Source organism: Megascapheus bottae, chromosome 15, assembly GCF_031878675.1.
Source record: "Megascapheus bottae isolate mThoBot1 chromosome 15, mThoBot2.hap1, whole genome shotgun sequence".
Taxonomy (NCBI): Eukaryota; Metazoa; Chordata; class Mammalia; order Rodentia; family Geomyidae; genus Megascapheus; species Megascapheus bottae.
This window is the reverse complement of record NC_143523.1, coordinates 25,215,806-25,239,523: the sequence shown is the minus strand read 5'-3', so window position 1 is coordinate 25,239,523 and position 23,718 is coordinate 25,215,806. Positions and strand designations below refer to the sequence as shown.

Sequence of the window (23,718 nt, the reverse complement as noted above, 5' to 3'; positions counted from 1 at the left end):
AGTGGTAGAACACTAACCTTGAGCAAAAAAGTTCAGGGACAGAGATCAGACCCTGAGTTCAAACCCTATGATTGACAAGAAAAAAAAAAAGTTAAAATTTCAAAATGCTACATTTTAAACAAGTTAACATGAGAAAAACATGGGTAGAAATATACTTCACATCTTTTGAAGGACCTATTAATTCATTGAATCTAAAAAGCTACACTATATATAAAAGTTCTACTTTGAAGGAGATTCATGCAAAGTTTAGCAATATGAAAAATGCTTTAAGAACCAGGAAGCCATAAAAAATGGTTTTAAAATCATACTGTGGAAAATAGTGAAAACATAGTAACATCACGATCTGGTATACAATCACTATAACAAACTCATGTTTATTATTCAAATATTCCCAAGCCTTACATATATAATATTCACTTACCCCATATTGGTAAGTCATCTATGTACATTTGGTACCAGTAGTGATTTTTGATAGCATAAACAAATGCATCTTTCTTTTCTTTATCTAAATCAATTTCACAGTAAGTAGCTGGCATCATATCATCTGTATAAAATAAAAATTGCAGTTTAGCTCAATGGTTTGCAAAACAGTTACAAGAAACAAGAAAAAAAGCCAACATTTTCTGAATTTAAAATTTCTATTCATAACAATTAAGTCTAGCCAGGCAATAGCAGCTCATACTTGCAAGTCTAGGCATCTCTGAGACTCTTATGTCCAATTAGCCACAAAAAAAGCCAACTGTGTGATACAGCACTAGCCTTGAGCAAAAAAAGCTCAAGGTCAGCACCTACACTCTGAATTCAAACCCTAGAACCAGCACTGCTATTTCCACTCCCAGAAAGAAAGCCAAGCCAATGTACATCATGTAAAAACGGAACTATGTGACTTCAGGGTAGGGAGAAGATGGGGTAAATAGGGGAGACTGCTGGAAGGGATAACTTTGATCAAGAAGCATTGTACTTTCAAACTGGGTGCTGGTATACCTGTAATAGTAGCTACTCAGGAGGCTGAGATCCAAGGACTGTGGTTCAAAACCAGACTGGGCACAACAGACCATGAGACTCATCTCCAATTAACCTCCAGAAAACTGGAAGTGGCTCTGAGGCTCAAGTGGTAGAGTACTATCCTTGAGCTGAAGAGCTCAGGCCCACAGTTCAAGCACCACTACCAACCAAAAAAAAGCAGCATTGTACTCATAACCTAACTTATGGAACTGTAACCACTTTGCACAACTACTTAATAAGTAAAACATAATGATTTTTTAAAAAAATTAATGAATAACCTAAAAGTTCCGTGAGATGAGTCATGTTCACCCAACTGCTTTCAAAAATTGGTATAACTGTTGAAATGGGCCTAAATTTAAACATCTAATGCTTCAAATACATGCTTATTTCTAAACAAAAGACTATCCAAACAACGTGCAAATACTCTAGATATTAATCAAAAGAATTATAAACTTAAGCAACTAGGAAACAAATCAATGATAACCAAAAAGCAGAGGCTTTTGTTTTCTTACATGCTGGTTATTTAGAATCTAAAATGTAATTTTCCCAAAGAAATAGTAAGCTTTTTAAATACTAATTCAAATTTCTTAAATATAAACTATAGTTAAATCATAAATTTAATAGCTACTTAACGGTTTTGTGTGTGTGTGTGCCGGTACTAGGTTTGATATACTTGTTGTCTCATTTGTCTATGTTGCTCAATATTGGTGCTCCACCACTGTGCCGCACCTCTACTTCCAGCTTTTTGGTAACTAATTAAAGATAAGAATTTCTGGAACTTTTCTGCCTGGGATTGGCTTTGGATCTCCAGATCTCAGTCCCCTGAGTAATAGCCACAGCATTACTTCCTTAAAAGATCAAAATCTGTGTTATAACTCCACATTCTACAACCACCACCCCATCCCCTGGGAGAAGAAAAACAGATTCCTTATAAGTCAGCAAAGAGTGCATACCACAAGGTGCACTCAAGTGCATATTACCAAAAGGACAGTGAACAACCAAGTCTTGCGTAAGGAAGGCAAGGAAATACTCATCTTACACTCAAACTAGAAGAAAATAGCATGGTCTACCAACAGTGACTCTCAAGCACTTTTTCTTTCAGTCCTCTAGGGAATTTAGGACTTTCTTAATGGGGAAAAAGTGAGGCTGAACAGTGAAGCAAGAGTTAGGAAATGAGATTGCTAATAAGCATTCCTATATCAAGAGCTATAGAAGAACTGTCAATAAGAGGTCCCCCCAAAAGACCTCTGTCCAGTAATAATGCACCAATAGCAACAGCAGCCTCAAGTGGGGAGTCTCAGAGAGCAACAGGAACACCTCACAGCTACCTCTGGACTGCTTGCTATTAATAAGAAGGCGTGCTGATAATCGTCATTAACAACATTATAATTTTTAAATATAACAACATGACATTTACATGTATAAAGCTTTTAAAAGATGCTGCATAGTGTGAACTCTAGTTCAACTGTTTCTGAATAGATCCAACATCTTCAGTCCATTCATTCTAGTCCAACTCAACTTAGTTACCTGAATGAAACTCCACACATCCTGTCTGTGCACACTCCTTGGCCTCTGAACATTTTTACTCAGGCTATTAATTCTACCTGAAAGTTCTTTACGTTTTTCCCATCTCCAGGCCCTCTCTTCCATATAGCAGTCCCTCATTCACCACCTACCTCAGTGTTGCCACTTTCTTTGAAGTCCCATGGCTTTCTCTCCATGACTTCCTATTGTAGGCCTAAACCACTCTACCTCAGACCAGAATCTGAGCTCCTATGAAAACACCATATGGCCTTGCAAATTATATTCTTTTTGTCACCAGCTATGCTTATTCAGTACCCTACACTACAGTATCCTGTACTACAAATTTAAGAGTACAATTTCCCACTTATTTGGCAAAGAAAAATCACTGTTTATTATATGCACATATACGTACATCTATGTAGCAATGTGTGCATGCGTGCACATGTGCATATAAAGAAATGTCAAGATAAACAAATTAAGTTTTTGAGCAGAATCTCCCAGAAGAAATGACAAAAAAAAAAAAAGGGCTTGAAGGCTATCTTTCTCTGGTATGAAATCTAAAAATAAAATGTAACAAAAGGGAGAAACATCATGACAGGCTGTACAAAGGACACTGGTTGGTTGTATTTTAATGAGATTCCTTTCAGGCATATGAGCAAATGCAAACATTACAAATAACTGAAAAGCCTGAGTGCCCAACCGAAATATTACTTCTCTCAGGAGGTAACTGCTTTGAAGATAACTAGTACAATGTATATTAATATGTCAAATCATTATCAGCATCCCATGTATCAGGAAAACAATTTGTAAATCACAAGAAATCACTGCTTCAAAATTATAATGGGTGTATCTTTCTCAAATAAAAGATACACCTATGAACTCAGGAGATGCAATTACCATTTTATCAGTGTAAACAGCTTTAAAGCAAAATGGTGAAGTGGTAAATGTTAATACATATTTTTTCAAACAGAAGGAAAGACTGGTATATTGGAGAAAGTAAGCACCAATACATCTGTCATTTATTTAAATGATAGGCACTGAAAGCGCTGAGAAAAAGATGTGGTAATAATTAGGAGTTGTCTAAGAATTTATCAAGTCATCATGCTTTGTTTACCTTCCTTTTGATAATATCACTAAATCAGACAATCAGAATGTCTCTACCTCAAAGTCAATAGTATATGACTGATACAAAATCACTATAGTCACATTTATAAAGAAATGGACACAAATGAATTTTAATTTGGGCTAGGCTACTTGCTAACTAAGCAATTAAATACGAATCATTTAATTTCTGTGAACTACAGTTTCCTCAAGTGTGAAACAAAAAACAACTGTGCTAACTGTTTCAAGTGCCAATGTTTTTAAGTGTTCCTTGTCTGGGTAGACCTTCGAAAATCTGATGAAAGTCCCATTTCCCTTGCTCTCAAGTGCACATTCATATAAAATTAAATGTACAATTTCAGAATCACCCCCCACCCCTGCAAAGTCACAGCTCCTGGCTGAATTCTGAATGCCTAGAGTTTACCACAGTGCTGGAATGAAATTAGGATTCAATAACTACCAAATGAATTCAAGGAAAACATAAGACAAGAAAATTGGACCAGAGTTAACTTAAAAACTATATAAAAGAGCACTGATTACTAACCAATGACATAAGCTATGCAACTTTTTTTAGATTATTTGGTAAGATGTATTAAGAACAATCTTAACGTGCTACTTCCTTTGTTTTTAGTTTGTGCCAAACACAATTTGAATTTGACTTAGTAGTTCTCGGAATTTATCTGAAAGATTCAGATGTATATTAAAATACTAGGTACAAGTGTAGCCAAATCTTTTTTTTTTTTTGGTGGGAGAAGAAGGTGCTGGACTGGGACTTGACCCTGTCAGGGGCTGGGAGCTGTCCTTGAGCTATTGTAATTTCTAATAGCAAAATAAGAAAAAGGAAAAGAGGAAGGAAGAATCAAGCAAAAATGGGTTTGTGAAGAGAAGAATGATAGTATGCAAGTTAAAAAATACCATGTACATTTTAATATGGAACAATCTAAGGAGAAAGTCGTAAAATGTTGAGAAAAAATTGGGACAAAAACTGGGCTTGAACTCAAGGCCTGGGCTCTGTCACTGAGCTCTTTTATACTGAAGGCTAGCACTCTATTACTTTAAGTCATAGCTCCATTTCCAATTTTCTGGTGCCTGAGCTGGCTCTGAATTGCAGCCCTCAGAACTTAGCCTCCTAAGTAGTTAGGATTACAGGCATAAGCCACCAGCATCCAGTACAAGTCCCACTTTCTTGAACTACCATCCTCTAGATTCAACAATCTCTTCATCTCAGCCTCAAGAAACTAGCAAGAATAAAGGTAAAAAATTCTCATTGGACACAAGTGGTTCACACCTATAAACCTAGCTACTCAGGAGTCTGAGATTTGAGGATCTCAGTTCAAAGCCAGCCTAGGCAGGAAAGGCCCTGAGACTCTTATCTCCAATAAACTACTCAGAAAAAAGCCAGAAGTGGTGCTGTGGCTCAAGTGGTAGTACACTAACCTTGAGCAAAAACAAGCTCAACAACAGCACCCAGGCCCTGAGTTCAAGTCCCAGGACCAGCAAAATAAATAAAAATTCTGAATATGTACTCTTCTTTAGAAAACAGCAGTCAGGATTTCAAAATGTGATGTAGTCTTAAATACCAAAGCAGAACTTGGGGTTTTCTGCTTACTCTCTCAGTGATTATTCTTTAATAAACTATAAATATAAATGAAATACAAAGGAATAAATGTAAAGGTGAGGTTCTCAAAGATCACATATCCTAGTTTAAGTTACCTCTTTGTGATTAAATATTTCAATTACCTTATTAAAGTCCAAGCTTCAGGGCATTTTTACAGTGATTAATAAAAGTGCAGGTTACATACTTGTGATTTAAATTTACAACTCAACTTCATAATTAAGTCTTAAGGGACATTAGAGAGAATACATGTGTATATACTTATGTATACTCATTTTCAGAAACAATAGCAAAAAATAGCAACATAGCAAAAAAATTAAACAATACAATTAAAATGTTAATTATATCTCATTTTGTCTCCAAAATATACACTTTTTTTTTTTTTGCCAGTCCTGGGGCTTGAACTCAGGATCTGAGCTCCAAAATATACTTAAAAAAAAAAATCAGAAGACAATTACTAATTCGTATTACAAAACGAAATAAACAACTTTACTAAAAACTATACAATAAAGATTGAAGGGGCTAGGAGTTTGGCCTAGTGGTAAAGTGCTTGCCTAGCAAACATGAAACCCTGGGTGTGATTCCTTGGTACCACATACAGAGAAAAAGCTGGAAGTGGTGCTGTGGCTCAAGTGGTAGAGCACTAGCACTAGCCACAAGAAACTTCAAGAAAAGTACCCAGGCCCTGAGTTCAAGCCCAGGACTGGCAAAAACAAGAATAATAAATAAATAAATGGATTGAAATTCAGAATTTGACTAAAAAAATCCATGCCCCTTTTAAAAAGCAACACATTTAATCAAACACATCTAAACTAATCCTGTAAAAACTCATTTTTTTTCTATGAGAATAAAATAATGAAACTTGTTAAAACCATTTTGAGAAGGAAGAACGGAAGGGGAAGAGTAATAGACAGGGTAAGTTTACTTAGAATACATAAATGTATGAAAATGTAAGTTTACTTAGAATACATAAGTGTATGAAAATATAATAGTGAAATCCACCTCTATAACTAATATAAGAATTTAAAATTTTTTAAATATTCAAGCTTTAGCTAGAAGTACATACTAAAAATATCTATACAAGAAATACACACTGACACATTTCCTTAAGGAATATAAAAAGTATAAAAACTGACAGTGATTCAATTATAAATAAATAAGGAGAATTTCCCTTTCAAATTTTACAAGATACTTAAATATCCTACAGGTGTTGACAGGGTAAGTTAATATAGTATTGATAAATACATGCTGAACCAATGGTATAAGTCTGAATTTGATTTACATAGTTTTTTTTTTTTTTCAAAAAACAGCCATCCTAGACCTTATCTCATCCAACAAACAGGTAATAATGGGATTCATCTATTCCCAGTCTTGTGGGAGGAATGAATAGGAGAATTAAGATTTTAGACCAAAGCAGGCTAAGGAGATGTGATATCTGTCTGCAAAAACTAGAAAAGCCAGATGCATGGCTCTAAGTGCTTGCCTAGAAAGCACAAAGAAAAACCAAACAAACAGAAAAACCCTTTCCAGACCTCAATGTCAATAATTCCAAGTTATGAAAACCTTGCTTATAATCTATTACTTACTCTAGAGACTATTTAAAGACTAACTTACCTTTAAATTTAATATCCAGACCACTAAATTCCAATTCAACTCCTTGAAGTGCTTCTCCCAGAGTTTCATGGTAATGGCTGATACTTTTTTTTGAACCAACACAGAATGGAAGTGAAAAGTACTTATATGTTTCTTGGCGATTGTGGTAAGGCCCAACAGTATTCATCCATAAGACAACTTCCTCTTTATCTCGATACTGAAAACAAGAAAAGCAAATAATATCTACTTTAAAAAATCTAATTAACTCAAATTAAGGGAATATTTATTATCTATTCAAAATAAAGATGTACTTTCTGTGCTCAAGAAATAAATGTAAGATAGCTGCAGGCTGGTGGCTCACACCAGTAATCCTTAGTATTCAGGAGGCTAAGATCTGAGAACTGGGGTTCGAAGTCAGCCCAGGTAGGAAAACCCCTGAGACTCATCTCCAATTAACCATTAAAAAGCCAAGTGCAGCTGTGGCTTAGGTGGTAGAGTACTAGCCTTGAGCAAAGTAACTCAGGGACAGCACTCAGGCCCTCAGTTCAAGCTCCAGCACTGGCGCTCCTACATATACATATACATATACATATTCATATACATATACATACACACACACGCTCACGCACACTCTGATGATCTATAGCCACACTTTAAAAATCAAAGTTTGTGAACTTTTAAATTATATCCTAATTCTGGCCTCAGGACTCACTTTTTCTTTTTGGTTAATCATGGGGCTTGAACTCAGAGCCTGGGCACTGTCCCTGAGCTCTTTCCCTCAAGGTTAGCATTCTACCTCCTGAGCCACAGCAGCACTTCTGGCTTGGTGGTAAACTGGAGATAAATAACAGTCTCAGACTTAGCCAGGTGTGGCTCACGCCTGTAATCCTAGCTACTCAGAAGGCTGAGATCTGAGGATCACAATTCAAAGCCAGCCAGGGCACTAAAAAAATCTGTGAGACTCTTATCTCCAATTAACCATTAGAAAATGGCAAGTGGTGCTGTAGTTCAAGGAGTAAAGCGGTAGCCTTGAGCTGAAGAGCTCAGGGACAGTGCCCAGGCCGAGTTCAAGCTTCATGACCCACAGAGGAAAAAAAAAGGCTCATAGCTCATATGTTCATAATATTTATACTTTTCCAATTATAAGTACAGAAAAACAAGTGGTAAAAATACAAAATCAACAAAATTCAACAGACTAACATAGACAAGAAAAAAAAATAAAAGCAACAACTTATCCAGCTGGTATTGTATACCTTCCATCCTAAGAAACTAATGTTGTCAGCACACATAAATAAAACCCCCTCTACCTTCAAGTTAATGCATAGCCACTGGTCAAAGTACTAAATATGAAAAAAATAACTAAAAGGAGAAAGAGAAATCATATACTATGAAATTACCACAAGCCATTCAGGCCAAAATTCCATGTGTTATCAGACAGTATGTACTGTATACATTTTTTAAAATAATTTATGGCTCCACCCATCAGAGAATACCATACAGATAAATATGAACTGTGTGGTTCAATGACTTAAATAACTAACTTGACATTTTCAGGGTCCAACTGAAGAATCTGTCAAATATTTCTAAGATCTTCACAAGTTCAAAATCCTAAATGATTCTATGAAAACCAATTACCTGGGTTAATTTTAAAACTAGAAATTCTCCTTAGTTATATATTAACTGAAGAACCCCAAGGATATATGTAAGCCAAGTAATAGTGCTAAAGTTAATCCACTGAACCATTATTTACCAACAACTACTTTTTGCTTTAAACAAGATGTACTAGAGTCGGCACCAGTAGTTCATGCCTGTAATCCTAGCTACTCAGGAGACTGAGATTTGAGGGTGGCAATTCAAAGTGAGCCCAGGCAGGAAAGTCAGACTCCAATTAAACTATTTTAAAAAATAAAAAGTCTGAAGTGGAGCTGTGGCTCAAGTGGTTGGGTGCTAGCCTTAGACAATATCCAGACTTGGACCAGCACAAAATACATAGTTTTTAAAAAAGATGTACTGGTTTTTCAAGGGAAGATGTACACTGAATACATTAAGGCAGGCTGCTACAAAGCATAAAACAGGAAGCTATCAACTAGTCTACATAAATCCTTGACTCTAGTCTTCCAACTGAAACTAATCATAGGCTGGGAGTTTGGCCTAGAGTGCTTGCCTTGCGTGCACAAAGATTGGGGTTCAATTCCCCAGTACCACACACATAGAAAAAGCCGGAAATGGTGCTGTGACAGCTCAAATAGTAGAGCTCTAAGCCTTGAGAAAGCTCAAGGACAACACTCGGGCCTTGAGTTCAAGATCCAGGACTGGCAAAACAACAACAACAACATCAAAAACCTAATTGCACATTTCCAACCAAAACCTATCAAGCACCAAAACTTAGATGTTACTTTATCTTCAAACATAATGTCTCATTGTTCATATAGCCGAATGTGGTGGCTCATACCTGTAATCCTAGCTACTCAGGAGGCTGAGATCTGAGGATTGAGGGTCAAAGCCAGCCTGGGTAATAAAGTCTCTGAGACTCTATCTCCAAGTAACCACTAGAAAATGAGAAGTAGGGCTGTGGCTCAAGTAGGTTGGTAGCATTGAGCTGTAGAGCTCAGGGACAGCACCCAGGCCCAGAGGTTAAGCCCCACTACAAAAGGGGGGGGGCATTATATATTATATAGATGCATGCATGTGCACATGCATAGAATTTTCCATTCATTAATTAGTATCAAATTTACAAATATAAGCTAAGCCCTGGTGGCTCATGCCTGTGATCCTAGCGACTCAGGAGGTTGATATCTGAGAATTGCAGTCCAAACACAACTTGTGCAGGAAAGTCTATTAGACTCATTATCTCCAATTAACTGCCAGAAAACTAGAAGTGGAGCTGTGACTCAAAGTGGCAGAGCCAGGAATCGTGAGCAAAAGAGCCCAGGGACAGTGCCCATGCCCTGAGTTCAAGACTGACAAAAATTTTTTTTAACTAAAAATAAAAACTTTACAAATATAGGACTATTTTCTCTGACTCCCAATCAGCTTCATTAACCAATGAGCCCAACTAAGTCAACGACACAGGAAAAAGCAGTTATACAAAGCAATTAGAGATGATATTAAATAATGAGCAACTTTCCTAACTGGGTCTAAACTGACTTAAAGGAAAAACTCTTTCCTAAGGAGCTGTTTAATGTATTCTAATACTCACAGGCCTGGTTTTTCTCAAGATGTCACCAAAGCCGGACCACTCTTATTAAATATTCTATGTGTTTGCAAGAAAGTAGGGGAGGGATACTCTGTAAAATTTGAATAAAGAAATCAAAAATTATACTGAGCAAAATCTCAAAGTACCCAAATGCTATTCTTCATTTTAATGGAAATGACCACTAAAATACATTAGGAGAGAAAACAAAATTCAGAAAGTATAGTTTCAAAGCCTTGGAATTATTTAAAACACACTGGAATCCTAACACAAATAAATTAGAACTGTTTTTTTGAATAGTCTTTTGAGACAACTGTTTTCTCTTAAAATAGCTTTGTACCTAAATAAACTTTTAGTCTACCACTGAGTGTGACCAAAAATAGGACAACAAATAATGGCTAATTCCGCTAAGACGGTATCAGGAAGCAAGTAGCAGAGGGTATAATTAAGGTACATCTCAGGTAATTCTAGAAAGTAGCAAAGGATGTGAGTAATTAAGACAACCTACCCTCTTCAAAATAGCCTATCACGAACAGATTGTGAAGCTGAGCTCAACCAATCTGAACACAGGGGAAGGGCTTGTTGTATTGGGAATAAAAAGGGAGCAGACAACCTGCTTTGTATGTGCTTAATTTTTGGTTAACACTTTTCCTACATGACACTCAAAGTTCTTGAATCATTTCTAATACCTAAACAGTCTAGTTTTAAAATTCTATGCTTCTCAACATGAAATACTTTAGTGTAAGTGTGCCTGTCCTGGAGCTTGAACTCAGGGTCTGGGTGCTGTCATTGAGCATTTTTGCTGAAAGCTAGCAATCCACTCCTTGAACCACAATTCCACTTCTGGCCTTTTGGTGGTTAACTGGAGATGAGTTTCAAACTTTCCTGCCTGGGCTAGCTTTGAACTACAATCTGAGGATCTCAACCTCCAGAATAGCTACGATTACAGATGTGAGCCATCAGGACCCTGCTGAAGGACTTTTGAATTAAGTCTTAGTTGGAATTTTAGAAGGCATAATAATTTAACTGTAGATATCTCCTTGTGATTTGATCAAACAAGCACAAATCACACACTAGAAACTTTTTAATTGCTCAAACAGACCTTTTAATGAACATTCTATTTCTTTAAAACTTTCATGAAAATATTCTCTAGTTTCAGAAGCCATACATCCTATAATTCAGGATTCAAATTGTTTGTTTTGCTTTTTGTTTGTGTGTATGTGCGCGCGCATGTCTGTGTGTTTGTGTGTGGTTTTTTGTTGCTATTGTTGGTTGTAGGGCTTGAACTCTGGGCCTGTGCGCTGTCCCTGAGCTCTTCAGCTTAAAGCTAATGCTCTACCACTTTGAGCCACAGTGCCACTCCTGGTTTTCTGGTGGTTAATTGGAAATAAGAGTCTCATGGACTTTCCTGCCCAGACTAGCTTTGAACTATGATCCTCAGATCTCAGTCTCCTGAGTAGCTAGGACTTACAGGCGAGAGCCATTTGTGCCTGGCTCATGATTCAATTTTATAAATTAAAAGCACACACACACACACACACACACACACACACACACACATATATATTTATTAGATGTGTATATTATTCTCTAGATGGCCACTCTACTGAGAATCATACCAGGCTAAGCATATGCAGAGAATACTATATGGGTTATATCACTGATGTCTAATTCAATGTCTAATACAACAGGTGAAGTAAAAAGGGAGAAAAGGTAGTTTTGTGGTTTTGGGGGGGGGGGTTGTAGAATGGCAGATAATAGCTACACATTCTTAGGACCAAATAATTTGTGGAGCCCAGTACAAAATAAAAACTATAGCACACGCTAGTAGCATGCACTTATAGTACTAGCTATGCAGAACTCAGTCAAGAATTTGAAACTAGGATTGAAGATGTGACTTAAGAGGTAAGACCCTGAGTAACTCGAATAATGTACAAAAACAAAACAAAACAAAACAAACTGCAGCCAGCCTGGAAAACATGGAGACCCCACCAACTTTAAAAAAAAAAGGGGGGGGGGGAAAAACGCCTTGTTCAAAATTAAGATACCTGCACAATAAATTGCATGGTATTTTTTTTTTCTGGCCAGTTGTGGGGCTTGAACTCAGAGCCTGAGCACTGTCCTTGGACATTTCTCAAGGCTAGAGCTCTACCACTTGAGCCACAGACCACTTCCAGCTTTTTTTCTATGTATGTGGTACCAAGGAATTGAACACGGGTCTTCGTGCATGCTAGGTAAGCACTCTACCACTAGGCCAAATTCCCAGCCCTGCATGGTATTTTTTATTTGAAGATAATCTTTCAATATTTTTTAAAAATTAAGCATTAAGATTGTAGCAGCAGAGCATTAAAACATCAAATACCTTTTGTGACCCACCCATGAGGGCCTATCCAGCTTTAATGTTAACCCACACCCTGCACTGAGCTTGTTTGGAGCATCTGGCAGAGGAGTCCAGTTGCTTACATACCCTGAACCCAATAATGGCCCTTCCTCCACTATTGATACAGAGCCTCATCCTTTATGAAGTGCACAGTTTCTCCAAAGGGGAACACACACAAATAGTGCTGAGTGAGTAAGGGGATACCTACACACTGACCTGGCCAGCCAGATCAAAGGATTCAACCATTTCTTTAAGCACTTAAAAAGTCTTATCAATGAATAATCACTTGCTCTGAGTGTTAAATACCTCTATTTTTAAGAAAGAGGACATGTCAGCTGAGTTAGATTGAAGATTATTAACTCTGTCAAAGGCCACATCTACACCTACTTCTATATCTACAGCCTCATGCAAGTGACAACCCCTTTGGCCAGTTTCCCATATACAAAAAAAATATATCTATATCACAGTATTAATTGATTGATCTTACTGCAATGCTGGGGATCAAACTGAGTCTTATATATGCTAGGAAAGTGCTCTACCACTAAACTATACCCCAGCCCCTCATAAGGTCATTAATATATGCTTAGTGTGAGTTAAGATGTAAAAAGCACTTACCAACTGTGCCCTGTATATATTGCTTTAAACCATTTTACTTATTATTTCTATGTGGAAATGGTCTTCACAGAAAGTGAGTCCAAAGGGCAAACTTTAGCTTCTGAAAGCTGTTCTTTAATTAATAATTCAATCCACAAGTATTTATTAAACACCACCCAGGAACATTCCCTTGGCAATTTTTCTCCCTTCACTAGGTACTTCTGCCTTGTTGATATTAAAAAAAAAAAAAGAAGAAGAAAAACTCACCTCAACATTCACTACTCTTCTAGTAGTTACTTAGCAAAAAGGTGAATGTCTGGTTTTAAAGGAATATTTTCAGGAAAACTTAGAAAAAGTAAGATTGTGAATAATAGCAAAAACAATACAAATAAAACTCATTTGAACTTCATATATATCAATGCTATTCTTTCTAAAAGTCTTAATTAGTAAAGGGTAATCACAGGAAGCAGATCAACAAACATGCAATGAAATTATATGGATTCTAATTTTTTTGTCCAGAAATCCCCACATATGTGCCACAATTTCTTTTGTGACAGTCAACAGTATCTTTTGGAGCTGGGTGTGGTGGCTCATGCCTGTAATCCTAGCTGCTACTTGGGAGGCTGGCAGCTGAGGACCACGGTTCAAAGCCAGACCAGGTATGCAAAGCCACAAGACTCTGATCTCGAATTAGTGACCCCAAAACTGGAAATGCAACTATGGCACCTTGAGCAAAAGAGTTCAGGAACAGCACCCAGACCCTGAGTTAAAGTCCCATAATGAGGCTAGCAGTTTGGTCTAGTGGTAGAGTGCTTACCTAGCATGCAGGAAGACCTGGGTTCAATTCTTTGGTACCACATACACAGAAAAAACCCAAAGTAGTGCTGTGGCTCAAGTGGCAGAGCATTAGCCTTGATAAATTTCAGGGACAGTGCTCAGGCTCTGAGTTCAAGCTCAAGGACTGGCAAAAAAAAAAAAAAAAAATAGCCCCACAACATACAAATAATATCTTTGAGGGACAGAGTTTACAGTGTTTATCCAGTTTTTGAAGACCTGAGTCGCATCCCCCAGATGATATAAAATAAAATAACTCTTGTAACAATAAAGTTTCAGTAAGGATGGTAATATATTTAAAATTTGTTAAAATTACAAGTAAACAGTCTCCTCTATTTGAAACAGTATAAAACACAAGATAATAAAGAATACTGCTCCTAAGTTTGTAGGTCTATGTGATGGAACTATAGCTAAAAGAAAGATTAGAATTTTACATAGCAAAATTCTCCTAAGTGCTTAAAAAATCAGAAAAAATATTAGTAATAATACCACTGACTGAGAGGACACCCACTGGAAACTGAAAAGTAATGTGACCCCAATACACACATCTTCCTGTATACCAGGAAGGGCCATTCTTAGAGACAGGAAACAAAAACAGCAGCAAATATAGTTTTAACTATTTGACCTCTGAACAAAATTATCTTAAGATTGAAAACACAAGTGTAATACAAGAACATGCTATCAATTCACTATTTGTGTCTTTAAAAAAAACATTACAGCTTTACAGCCAAGAAAATTCTGGAAGTGACTGAAAGTAAAACTGGTCAAAAGTTAAAGAGTTATTAGCCAAAGTGCCCAACTAACCCAGGGAAAAGCATCAAGTTGTATTAATTAAAAATAGAATGTAAAACGAGGCCCACTAAGTAGATCTAGGATTCCCTCACTTCTTAAAGACACAGACCTCACCAAGTTACTAGACAAAAACCCTAGTGATAGGTAAAGGCATACAAAATAAACACTAAGATCACCCCCCCCCCAAGCACCCTTCTTAATTTGCTTGACTTTCCAGGCTTCCTCGAGTCTAACACGGTGAAATCATAGAGTTACAGTTCCAAGAGGAAAAACACTCCAGAGAGTCATTCTCATCCACGCTTTGATGTGAAAATGCAATTAAATAAACCGCCAATCAACTTCAGACCAAGGCATAAAGAGGATTCCGAGGCCTGGCGTGACACTCCTCCTCCCGCCTCCTTCTGTAGGGTTCTAAACTGCACGAGCTAGTGACACCCCCTATCCAAGTGGAAGATCACCTGGGAGTCCCGGAGGGGCGAGGACAAAGTCACACGGAGGACCTCTCCAAGAGGTGCGTGCAGCCTCGCAACCTGTACACGTGTAACCGCTCTCCCCGGGGTCATGGGCACCGTCCCCACCCAGGGTTTCCATCCGGTTTGAGCAGCGAGGGAAATAAAAAGCCCGGTGAGGACCATAAAGTAGCGGGTAATTTCCTGGTTGGCGAGGGACGGATGACCGCGATGCATCCATCTTCAGCGGTGTCGTTCGCCCCAGAAACCCGACAGCGACTGCTTCCCCCGGGGACACGGGCCCCGGGCCCGGAGCGATCCGGCCCGAGTCTCCTCACAACCCCCAGCCCGCCTCCGACTCCCAGCCCCCGGGGCGTGGTGGTGGCGGAGACCCGGGCGCGGAGGGCCGCGGGGCCGTCCGCGGAGGGAGGCCTGTCCCGGAGCGCACGGAAATGCCGCCTCCCAGCTCCCGCGGTTCCTGCTCCACCAGGCCCGACCGGAAGGAGCCCACAGGCAGGCCTCCGGTCTGCAGCGAGCCGACCGCGGCGGCGGCGGCCACACAACGGGCCAGGGACGCCTCACCGTGTGTTCGTGCTCGTCCGCTCGGGCCCGGGGCAGCAACAGCAGCAACAGCGCGGCGGCCGCCGCCACGCCAGGAGCACCCGGCAGCGGCCTCATCCTCCGCGCTCCCACAGGCCCGGCGTCGGCCCACCGACTCCTCCTCCGCCTCCTCCTCTACCGCGGCCGATTCGCATCCACGGGACGCGGACAAACGCACGGGGCTCGGGCCCAGCCGCTGCCTCCTTCTTCGCCTCCGCCGCCGCCTCCGCCGCCGTCACCGCCCGCCCCGAGCCTCCCCCGCCCCCCCGGCTTCACAGCCTCTTCCTCTGACTCGGCCACGTCATCCGGTCGCCCCGACGCACGCCGGAAGTGCCTCGTGACGCGGTCCGCAACCGCCGGCGGGGTCGTGCGCGCCGCTCGCCGCGCCGGCTGCACCTCGGGGGCCTGTGGGCGGCTGGGCCTCGAGCTCCTCGCGGTGGCTAAGCCGGGAGGGACCTCGGGGTCGCAGCTGCCTCCGGGTGTTCCGGATTGGGCGACTGTGGCTCAGGCGCGTCGCTCTTCCCTGCTCCCAGGTGCCGAATGGGGCCGATCCGACCCGCCGCTTCTCCAGCCTCCCGCCCTGCGCCGCACGGCTCCGGATGGATCGCGGCCTCCGTCACCATCCTCGGGGTGGCGGGGGGCGGGGTTCAGTAAGCTCGTGCCGGGTTAGATAAGTGTAGTTAAGTCACTGAGTATTCCACCCTCTAACCAGAAATGTGCAGTGTGTCGAGATTGTCTTCTCAGCCGCTAGCGACACACCCAATTTTTAGCATTTGGTCTCAAAAAAAAAAAAAGTTCTAGAACCTGGGCTGGGTGCCCTCAAGCCTTTGCTTGAGCCTAATGCTAGCCACTTAGGGAGGTGGAGATATGATATGGAGTGGTTTGAAGCCAGCCTCTGCAAAAAAAAATACCTAAAGACTGTGCCTGGGCGTCCCCAGAGACTGTGGAAAGCAAACTAGAATAGTAGCCTTAAACCCACCTGAGTGTAAAGTTAGACTCTACCCTGAAAATAACGAATGCAATGCAAAGAAAGGCTGCAGGTATGGCTCACATGGTACAGTGCTACAAGAGACTCTTGAGTTCAACCCTCAGTGCCACTAAGAAAATACAGCTTTTTTTTTCCTTTGCCCTGCCAGTAACACGAAATCTCACCATACATCGCAGCAGTCCCCCAACGAGGTCCCCAATATCAATCTTTCCTGTTTTCATCATTCCCAAAAGGTGCCAGAGTGCTTTCTAAAACGAAAACAGATACAACTCTTAGTTAAAACAGTCTTGAATGATAAGCAAATAGAATCACCACTCAGGTTTTCCTGTGCCAGGCATTATTCTGAACTATTTCACATGCATTGACTGTCTTGTTACTCACAAAATCCCCAAGCAACAGTCTTTTGTGAGTTCATGTTACAGAGGAGGTAACTAGAGTATAGGTTAAGTGGCTTGCTGGAAGACCAGACCCAAGAAGCCTGATTCCATAATCGGTCTTTTTACTGTTAATGGACTACCAACTATGCAGCCATTTTGAAAAGTGAAATAGATCTACATGCACTGACATGAAATGATACCCAAGAGATCCTTACACATGAAAAATATAGAGAGTATGTGTCCCTTTTGAATGGCAATGCTAGCGTGCCTGTAGATATTCTCAGGATTACTATGCAGGCTATTACCAGTGTAGTTAACAATCTACTTTCTATAAACATATCAATGTTTGGATGTCTTTTACAGTATAAGCATGTATGTGAGTGAGCACATATAATCGGGAGAGGAGGAGTTCCTTCTTAAAGGATAAAGGCCAACTTCTTTAGCCTGCTAATGTGTACCTTACACAGACCTCAGTTTCTCTTCCCAACTTTACCTCCCATTAGTCTCTGTGTTCTACCCTCATATATTTTCCAAATATACCATGCTCTTTACATCTCCTACCCTTTTGAATACTTTTCTTCACTTTATCTACTGGATTCTTATCTTCTCAGCAAAATGCCCTTACTTATCCAAGCAGCCCTTCTTTGGAATTCCAGTAGCATTGACATGTTATGTCACAATTAATCTTGTTCCTATTTCCTATTCTGTACCACAGTCTGACCTTGATAGCGGGAACTTGTCATATCTTTATACCCATGCCAGCTACTAGGCTAATGCTTGTCATATCATAACCATTTACTGGATGAATGAAGACGTTAAAAAGAGTCAAACAGCATAGCAGAATTTAAAAGATGCATTCTAGATAGTGTAAGTGACAACCTAAGGCAGTGTATGATTAATTACTGTATGAATTGTACATCATTGCATAGAAATCAGAGGAAGCATTCATCTTTGTGTATCTTCTAGAGCACCTAACAGTGATTTGCTCATAGTGGAAACTCAGTAACTGTCTGTGAATGAATAATCATTGCCTTTGAATGAGGAGATGATGGGCAATTGAAGTGTAAGTGCTGCATTAAGATGGATGAGTAGTTTCTTAAACATTCATCACCAGCCTCCACAGATCTGAGGCATAAGGTTTTGCTAGGTTCTGTGAGGAGCACTGAGCTGGCAAATGCTTGAGGATACATGAAAAGTATAAAGTGTTTGTGGGCAAAAGGTTGACTTAAAACTAGGAATCTTTACAAAGAAGTGCACAAAATGTGGACAACTATGCAAATGTTACCAGGGAATAAGAGTAATGGCCAGTGAGAAAAACAAAAACTCAGCAGAGTATTTGGGAAAGTTTAATCGAAAGGAGACCATAATTCAGTACCTACAATGTGTCAGGAACTTGGATAGATATTAGAGAAACAATGCTGATAAATAGCATTCAGGTTCTGGTAATAGCTGGTATGAAAAAGACACAAGGGAATTGCTTGGAGGAAATAGAGCTTCAATGACCCTTGAAACCTGATGACTCCAAAGCCACAAAACATGGTCCAGAGAGGTCATCAAAATAAGTGTGGTTGCAGAGCTGGGGAGCAAAGTACCTTATAGACCTCATTTTACTTCTTCTAGATAAATGACCTCATTTCCTGAAAAGGAAAAGAGAGGATGCTAGTGAAAAAGGATCCCTTTTTTCACAATGGCTATATAGCCTCTCATGATAGTTTGAATTAGACTATCATCCATCTTTTGTTTTTTTGGGGTTTTTTTTGGCCAGTCCTGAGCTTGGGCTCAGGGCTTGAGCACTGTCCTTGGGCTTTCTCAAGGCTAATGCTCTACCACTTAAGCCACAGCTCCACGTCTGGCTTTTTCTATGTATGTGGTACTGAGGAATAGACCCGGGTCTTCCTGCATGCTAGCCAAACACTCTACCACTAGGCCAAACTCCCCGCCCTCAGCCATCTTTTGTTCTCATTCTGAATAATCCTATCACAGAATCTTGAGTTGTGGATATCAATGTATCTTCTAGTTTCTATCATCAACTACCCTTTATTTGAAATTCTATTTCTTCTTTTTACCTTGTGTTGCTTTAAGGAGGATTGAGGGGCTGTTGTTTCTTGCTACTGACTTTCCACCACTTGAGCCACAACACTACTTCTGGCCTTTTCTGGGTAGTTCATTGGAGATAAAAGTCTCACAGACTTTTCTGCCCTTGGCTGGCTTCAAACTGCAATCCTCTGATCTCAGCCTTCTGAGTAGTTAGGATTACAGTTGTGAGCCACTGGCACCTGGAGAAGTGGGAGAATCTGGGAGAAGAAAGGTGATAAAAGAGTTGTCACCCAAAGTTTCATAGAGAAGACTTTGTAACCTTTTTAGATGCCTATTTAGTTTCTGGTTCTTATTCTATTGAAAATCCATGGTTTGTTATATGATGTATCCATAAAAATGTGTTCAAGGAGCCAGGAGTTTGGCCTACTGGTAGAGTGCTTGCCTAGCATGCACAAAGACCAGGGTTCAATTACTTGGTATCACATACGTAGAAAAGCCAGAAGTGGTGCTGTGGCCCAAGTGGCAAAGCCCAAGGCTTGAGGAAAAAGCCCAAGAACAGTGCTTAGGCCCTAAGTTCAAGCCCCAGGACTGGCAAAAAAAAAAAAATGTGTTGGATATGTAGAAATTGAATAAATAGATGTATTGTGTGTGTGCTTTCTTTCTATGGAACAAAATGGAAATTATCTAACAGCATTGAAAAAGTGTTTCATTCATATTCCTTTTTTGCTTCTTTTGTTCATAACTAACCAACTGAGATGTTCAGTGAACCCCCTCGTGGAACACAAGGCTTGCCACCTTTGACTTGGCACTCCTGACCAGTTGCAACCATGTCTCAAGCGACATATTCAGGACACCCACATGCCTCATAAGCACTTTCAATTTTATTTTTCTACTTCTTTTAGTATAAGAATACGTGCAATGAAATATTCAAATATTACAGAGTGATGTGCATACAAGGGTGCTAACACCATTGGCGAGTATTGGTCTTACCATGTTTATTGATCATGTTTGGTCACCAGAGAATGTACAAAACACCTCAGTTTGGCATACAAAGAGGGGTTTAGAGGTGTTGAATAGAAGTATCATTTGTATCAAAATGAAATATCCTTAAGATGGAGACAATATATAAATAACAAGGAGAACATCCACACCAATGTAATTTCATATTCTCACATCCTTCAAGTTCTCCCAGATAAGTGACAAAGAGAGTAAAGGAACTATTAAATGCACATTTGAAGAACAATTACCACATGACCAGCCTTGAATGAGATAATTTGTGACAGCATTCGCAGATGATAGAGATGGCCAACAGGCTAATTTGCATTAGAAAAAGACCCATGACTCCTTTAGGAGCTGTTAACTTTAGTAAGAATCCTTGCTGGACTGAAAAATGAGATTTTTTTTTTAAAAAGGCTTTGATCATCAGAACCCAATAAAACTATACCTAAAGGTATCATGTATAACATGGCTTTTATATATCTGTATGAGGCCAAAGGATGATTTCATGGGGACAACCATATTTCTGCTCTTTTATTTTTGGTTGGTCGTGGGGCTTGAACTCTGTGCCTAAGCGCTGTCCCTGAGTTCTTCAGCTCAAGGCTATCGCTCTACCACTTGAGCCATAGTGCCACTTTCTAATGGTTAATTGGGGATGAGAGTTTCATGGGCTTTAGTGCCTGAGCTGGCTTTGAACTGTGATCCTAAGATTGCAGGCATGAGCCACCGGGCCTGGCCAATTTCTGCTTTTTTGTTTTTTTTTTTTTTTTTGCCAGTCCTGGGCTTGAGGTCAGGGCTTGAGCACTATCCTTGGACTTTCTCAAGGTTAGAGCTCTACCACTTGAGCCTCAGCACCACTTTCGGGTTTTTTCTATGTATGTGGTACCGAGGAATTGAACCCAGATCTTCGTGCATGCTAGGCAAAACTCCCAGCCCGATTTTTCTGCTATTTTTAAAAGAAAGTGTCTGATACTAATTTTATGGTGTGTTTCAGTATCGTTAAGGAGCTGTAGTTTGAAACATGTAATAGGAGCTCAAAATTCAAGACATCTTTTAAGATTCTACATTCTCTGTACAAACAGATTTACCAAGTCTGTTGGTAATAAGACTCTAAGAAAACAGATACTAATTTCTATTTTATGTTCTTTCTTCCTCTGCAGAACTTTCAGCAGAGGGGAAAAATCAAGGATCCTCCTCCTTCCTATCTAAGACCTTAAAGGAAAGAGAGAGCAAGAAATGGGTTCCTAGCACCCTAAGAATCTGGTTCTAACCATATCCAGCATTTCTCTGGCAACATCACTCATTTGAAAACACTAGAATATAAATGTCCAAATTGAAAATAAGTAGTTGGTAGTCTCATGTCCCAGAGATAAAGATAAGGATAAGATCTACAAGGCCCATAGCCGGCTACTAATAATTTTTACACTGGAACATTTCTTGAGGGAAAGAAGGATTGGTTCTTGAAGAGGGAAAGGATGATGACATGGAATCAACAGGCTCAGATTCTAGACCTACCTCTTCTTCCTCTAACCAAGTATTCTTGGTTCTACATATCTATAAGACTCCAGGTTTACCTTCCATATAAGAGGAGTTAAGTCTGTCTGAAGTTCTTTTCCGTTTACAGTTTTTAACCACAAAATTTACAAAAAATGTAGCATTATTTTAAAATTAGGTCACTTATGGTCTTGAGTCTGACAACCTTATAGTCACTTTTAGAAATTAGGATGGATTATCAAATACAGAATGGCGAAAATAAGTATGCTGCAGTATAGTCACTTGTAAAGTACATTTCTCATCCATCTTGTTAGGCTTCTGATAAGAGAAATTAGAGGTATCCTGATTAAGTCTTCATCCTTTTGGCAATGAACATGTGATGCAGACCAATATTTTTGGCAATGGTGAACACAGTCCTTAGTTTTATACTTCCTGCTCTAATAATGTCTTTTTCAAGAAATCACCCAAACCAGCAGGGCTGCAATATTAGCGATGAGAGTAGATCTCCAGGTCAATGTTTATGCAGAGGATTTAACATGAAGACAATAGTACCAGTCTGAGAATCTCCAGCCTCAAAGTTCTGAAGTTGGAAGAGTCTAGGAAGTAAACTCAGCGGCCTCTGGGTGGAACAGGTGGAGGAGGATGGAAGGTATCTCTGACTGGAGGCCTGCAATGAAAGATAAAGTGATTTTATTAAATAGTTCAGTGTGGGGGCAAACTTGGAATACTATGTAAAAGACACATCCCTCAGTTCATGAAACAATGCACCGTGATTACGTGAGTGACATATGCTGGCTGTGCCTCACAATCCTGGCTACACATAATTACCAATGTAGTTTTCAAAAAGTCTAATTCTCATCACAGATAGGTTCCATCATAATACTAGAAGATACTGCTCAAATGTCAAGACTTTTTAAGCTGGGCACTATAGCTCATGCCTGTAATCCTAACTAGAGATCTGAGGATCATGGTTTGAAGCCTCCTCGGACAAGCAAGTCCACAGTACTCTTTATCTCCAATTCAATTAACCAGTAAAAAGCTGGTCGTAGTGATGAGTTCAAGTAGCGAACCTATCAGCCTTGAGCAAAACAGCTAGGAACAAAGTGCAGGACTGAGTTTGAGCCCTAGCAATAGCACATAAATAACTCTTTTTAATAATGTTTCTTCCCAACCACTTGTATTAATTATTCCTTTTATTTCTAATGCCTAGGCCTTGGATGACCCTAAAGGGATGGCCCACCTACTTTGGGGGGCCAAAGGTCAGGTACCAGACAGGGACAGGGACAGCCCCAATGCCTCAGAGCTCACTGAAATTATTCAGGATCAGCCAATCCTAACTTCTTCCCCTGTGTCATTCATTGCCCCCCCCCCACACACACACAGAAGCCACACATAATCTCTAGCCCACAATTTCCTTTGCTCTCTCTGCCTCCTCCAGTTTCCTACTGTGAACACCCATAGTGTGGCTTGCCTCTGCTATCAGGTACCATGAATGTAACAAACTCTCTCTTCAAAGGTATTTACCCTCTAATCTTTTGGTTATGAATAATAATCATAATAAAACCTAAGATGTTAAAACATCAGCAATTCTAACAGGCAGCCAGGGAGGAGATCCACTGTGGTATAGGGAGAGATATTGGAAGGGGAATTGAGAATTTCCAAAACCTTCTTCTTAGGATTGCCTCCTTATGGGATCACTATGTGTTATCCCAACTCTGTGTTTGTTTTCTTAGAAGCCCCTCTCCATGTTTTTTTTAAAGCCCTAAAGGACACTAGGCAGACTGGAGCGAGTCTAATTACCAATAGGTTACACAGTTACAGATGGCATCGCACATGTGTGCTGTAAAACCAATATTTAATTCTCTTAGAAGCAAGTCAATAAGTCCAGAAAGAAAGCTTTGTCAGGTGTTGTAATTGATATGTGCTGTCCTGGAGTTGTATAATGGAGGATTGAATAAATCAGCAAGTAAATATTTACTAAATGTCTTCTGAATACTAGCTTTGCATAGGTCAAGGAACTACAGCACAGCTGGGAAAAAAGGGGACATCTCAGAACAAAAGAAGGCAGACATAACCAAGGGCCACTTACATCTTCAGGAGGGCCTACTCTATCCTGAAGAGTAGACAGCTTTGTGTATTTGTCACT

General features: G+C 39.9%; 2 protein-coding genes across 2 annotated transcripts in view; both read right to left on the bottom strand.

Moving 5' to 3' along the window:
* Tm9sf3 (transmembrane 9 superfamily member 3) overlaps positions 1 to 15,929 on the bottom strand; it is a 48,399-nt gene extending 32,470 nt beyond the window's left edge. Inside the window, exons 1-3 of the mRNA XM_090346160.1 lie at positions 15,663 to 15,929; positions 6,860 to 7,055; positions 422 to 544 (exon numbers count right to left, since the gene is read on the bottom strand). Of these exons, the coding sequence (XP_090202286.1) occupies positions 422 to 544; positions 6,860 to 7,055; positions 15,663 to 15,758 (415 nt within the window). The 5' untranslated portion in view covers positions 15,759 to 15,929. The remainder of the gene's footprint in view (positions 1 to 421; positions 545 to 6,859; positions 7,056 to 15,662) is intronic.
* Positions 15,930 to 19,957: 4,028 nt separating this feature from the next.
* Pik3ap1 (phosphoinositide-3-kinase adaptor protein 1) overlaps positions 19,958 to 23,718 on the bottom strand; it is a 105,205-nt gene continuing 101,444 nt past the window's right edge. Inside the window, exon 16 of the mRNA XM_090346159.1 lies at positions 19,958 to 22,239. Coding sequence (XP_090202285.1) covers positions 22,182 to 22,239 — 58 coding nt within the window. The 3' untranslated portion in view covers positions 19,958 to 22,181. The remainder of the gene's footprint in view (positions 22,240 to 23,718) is intronic.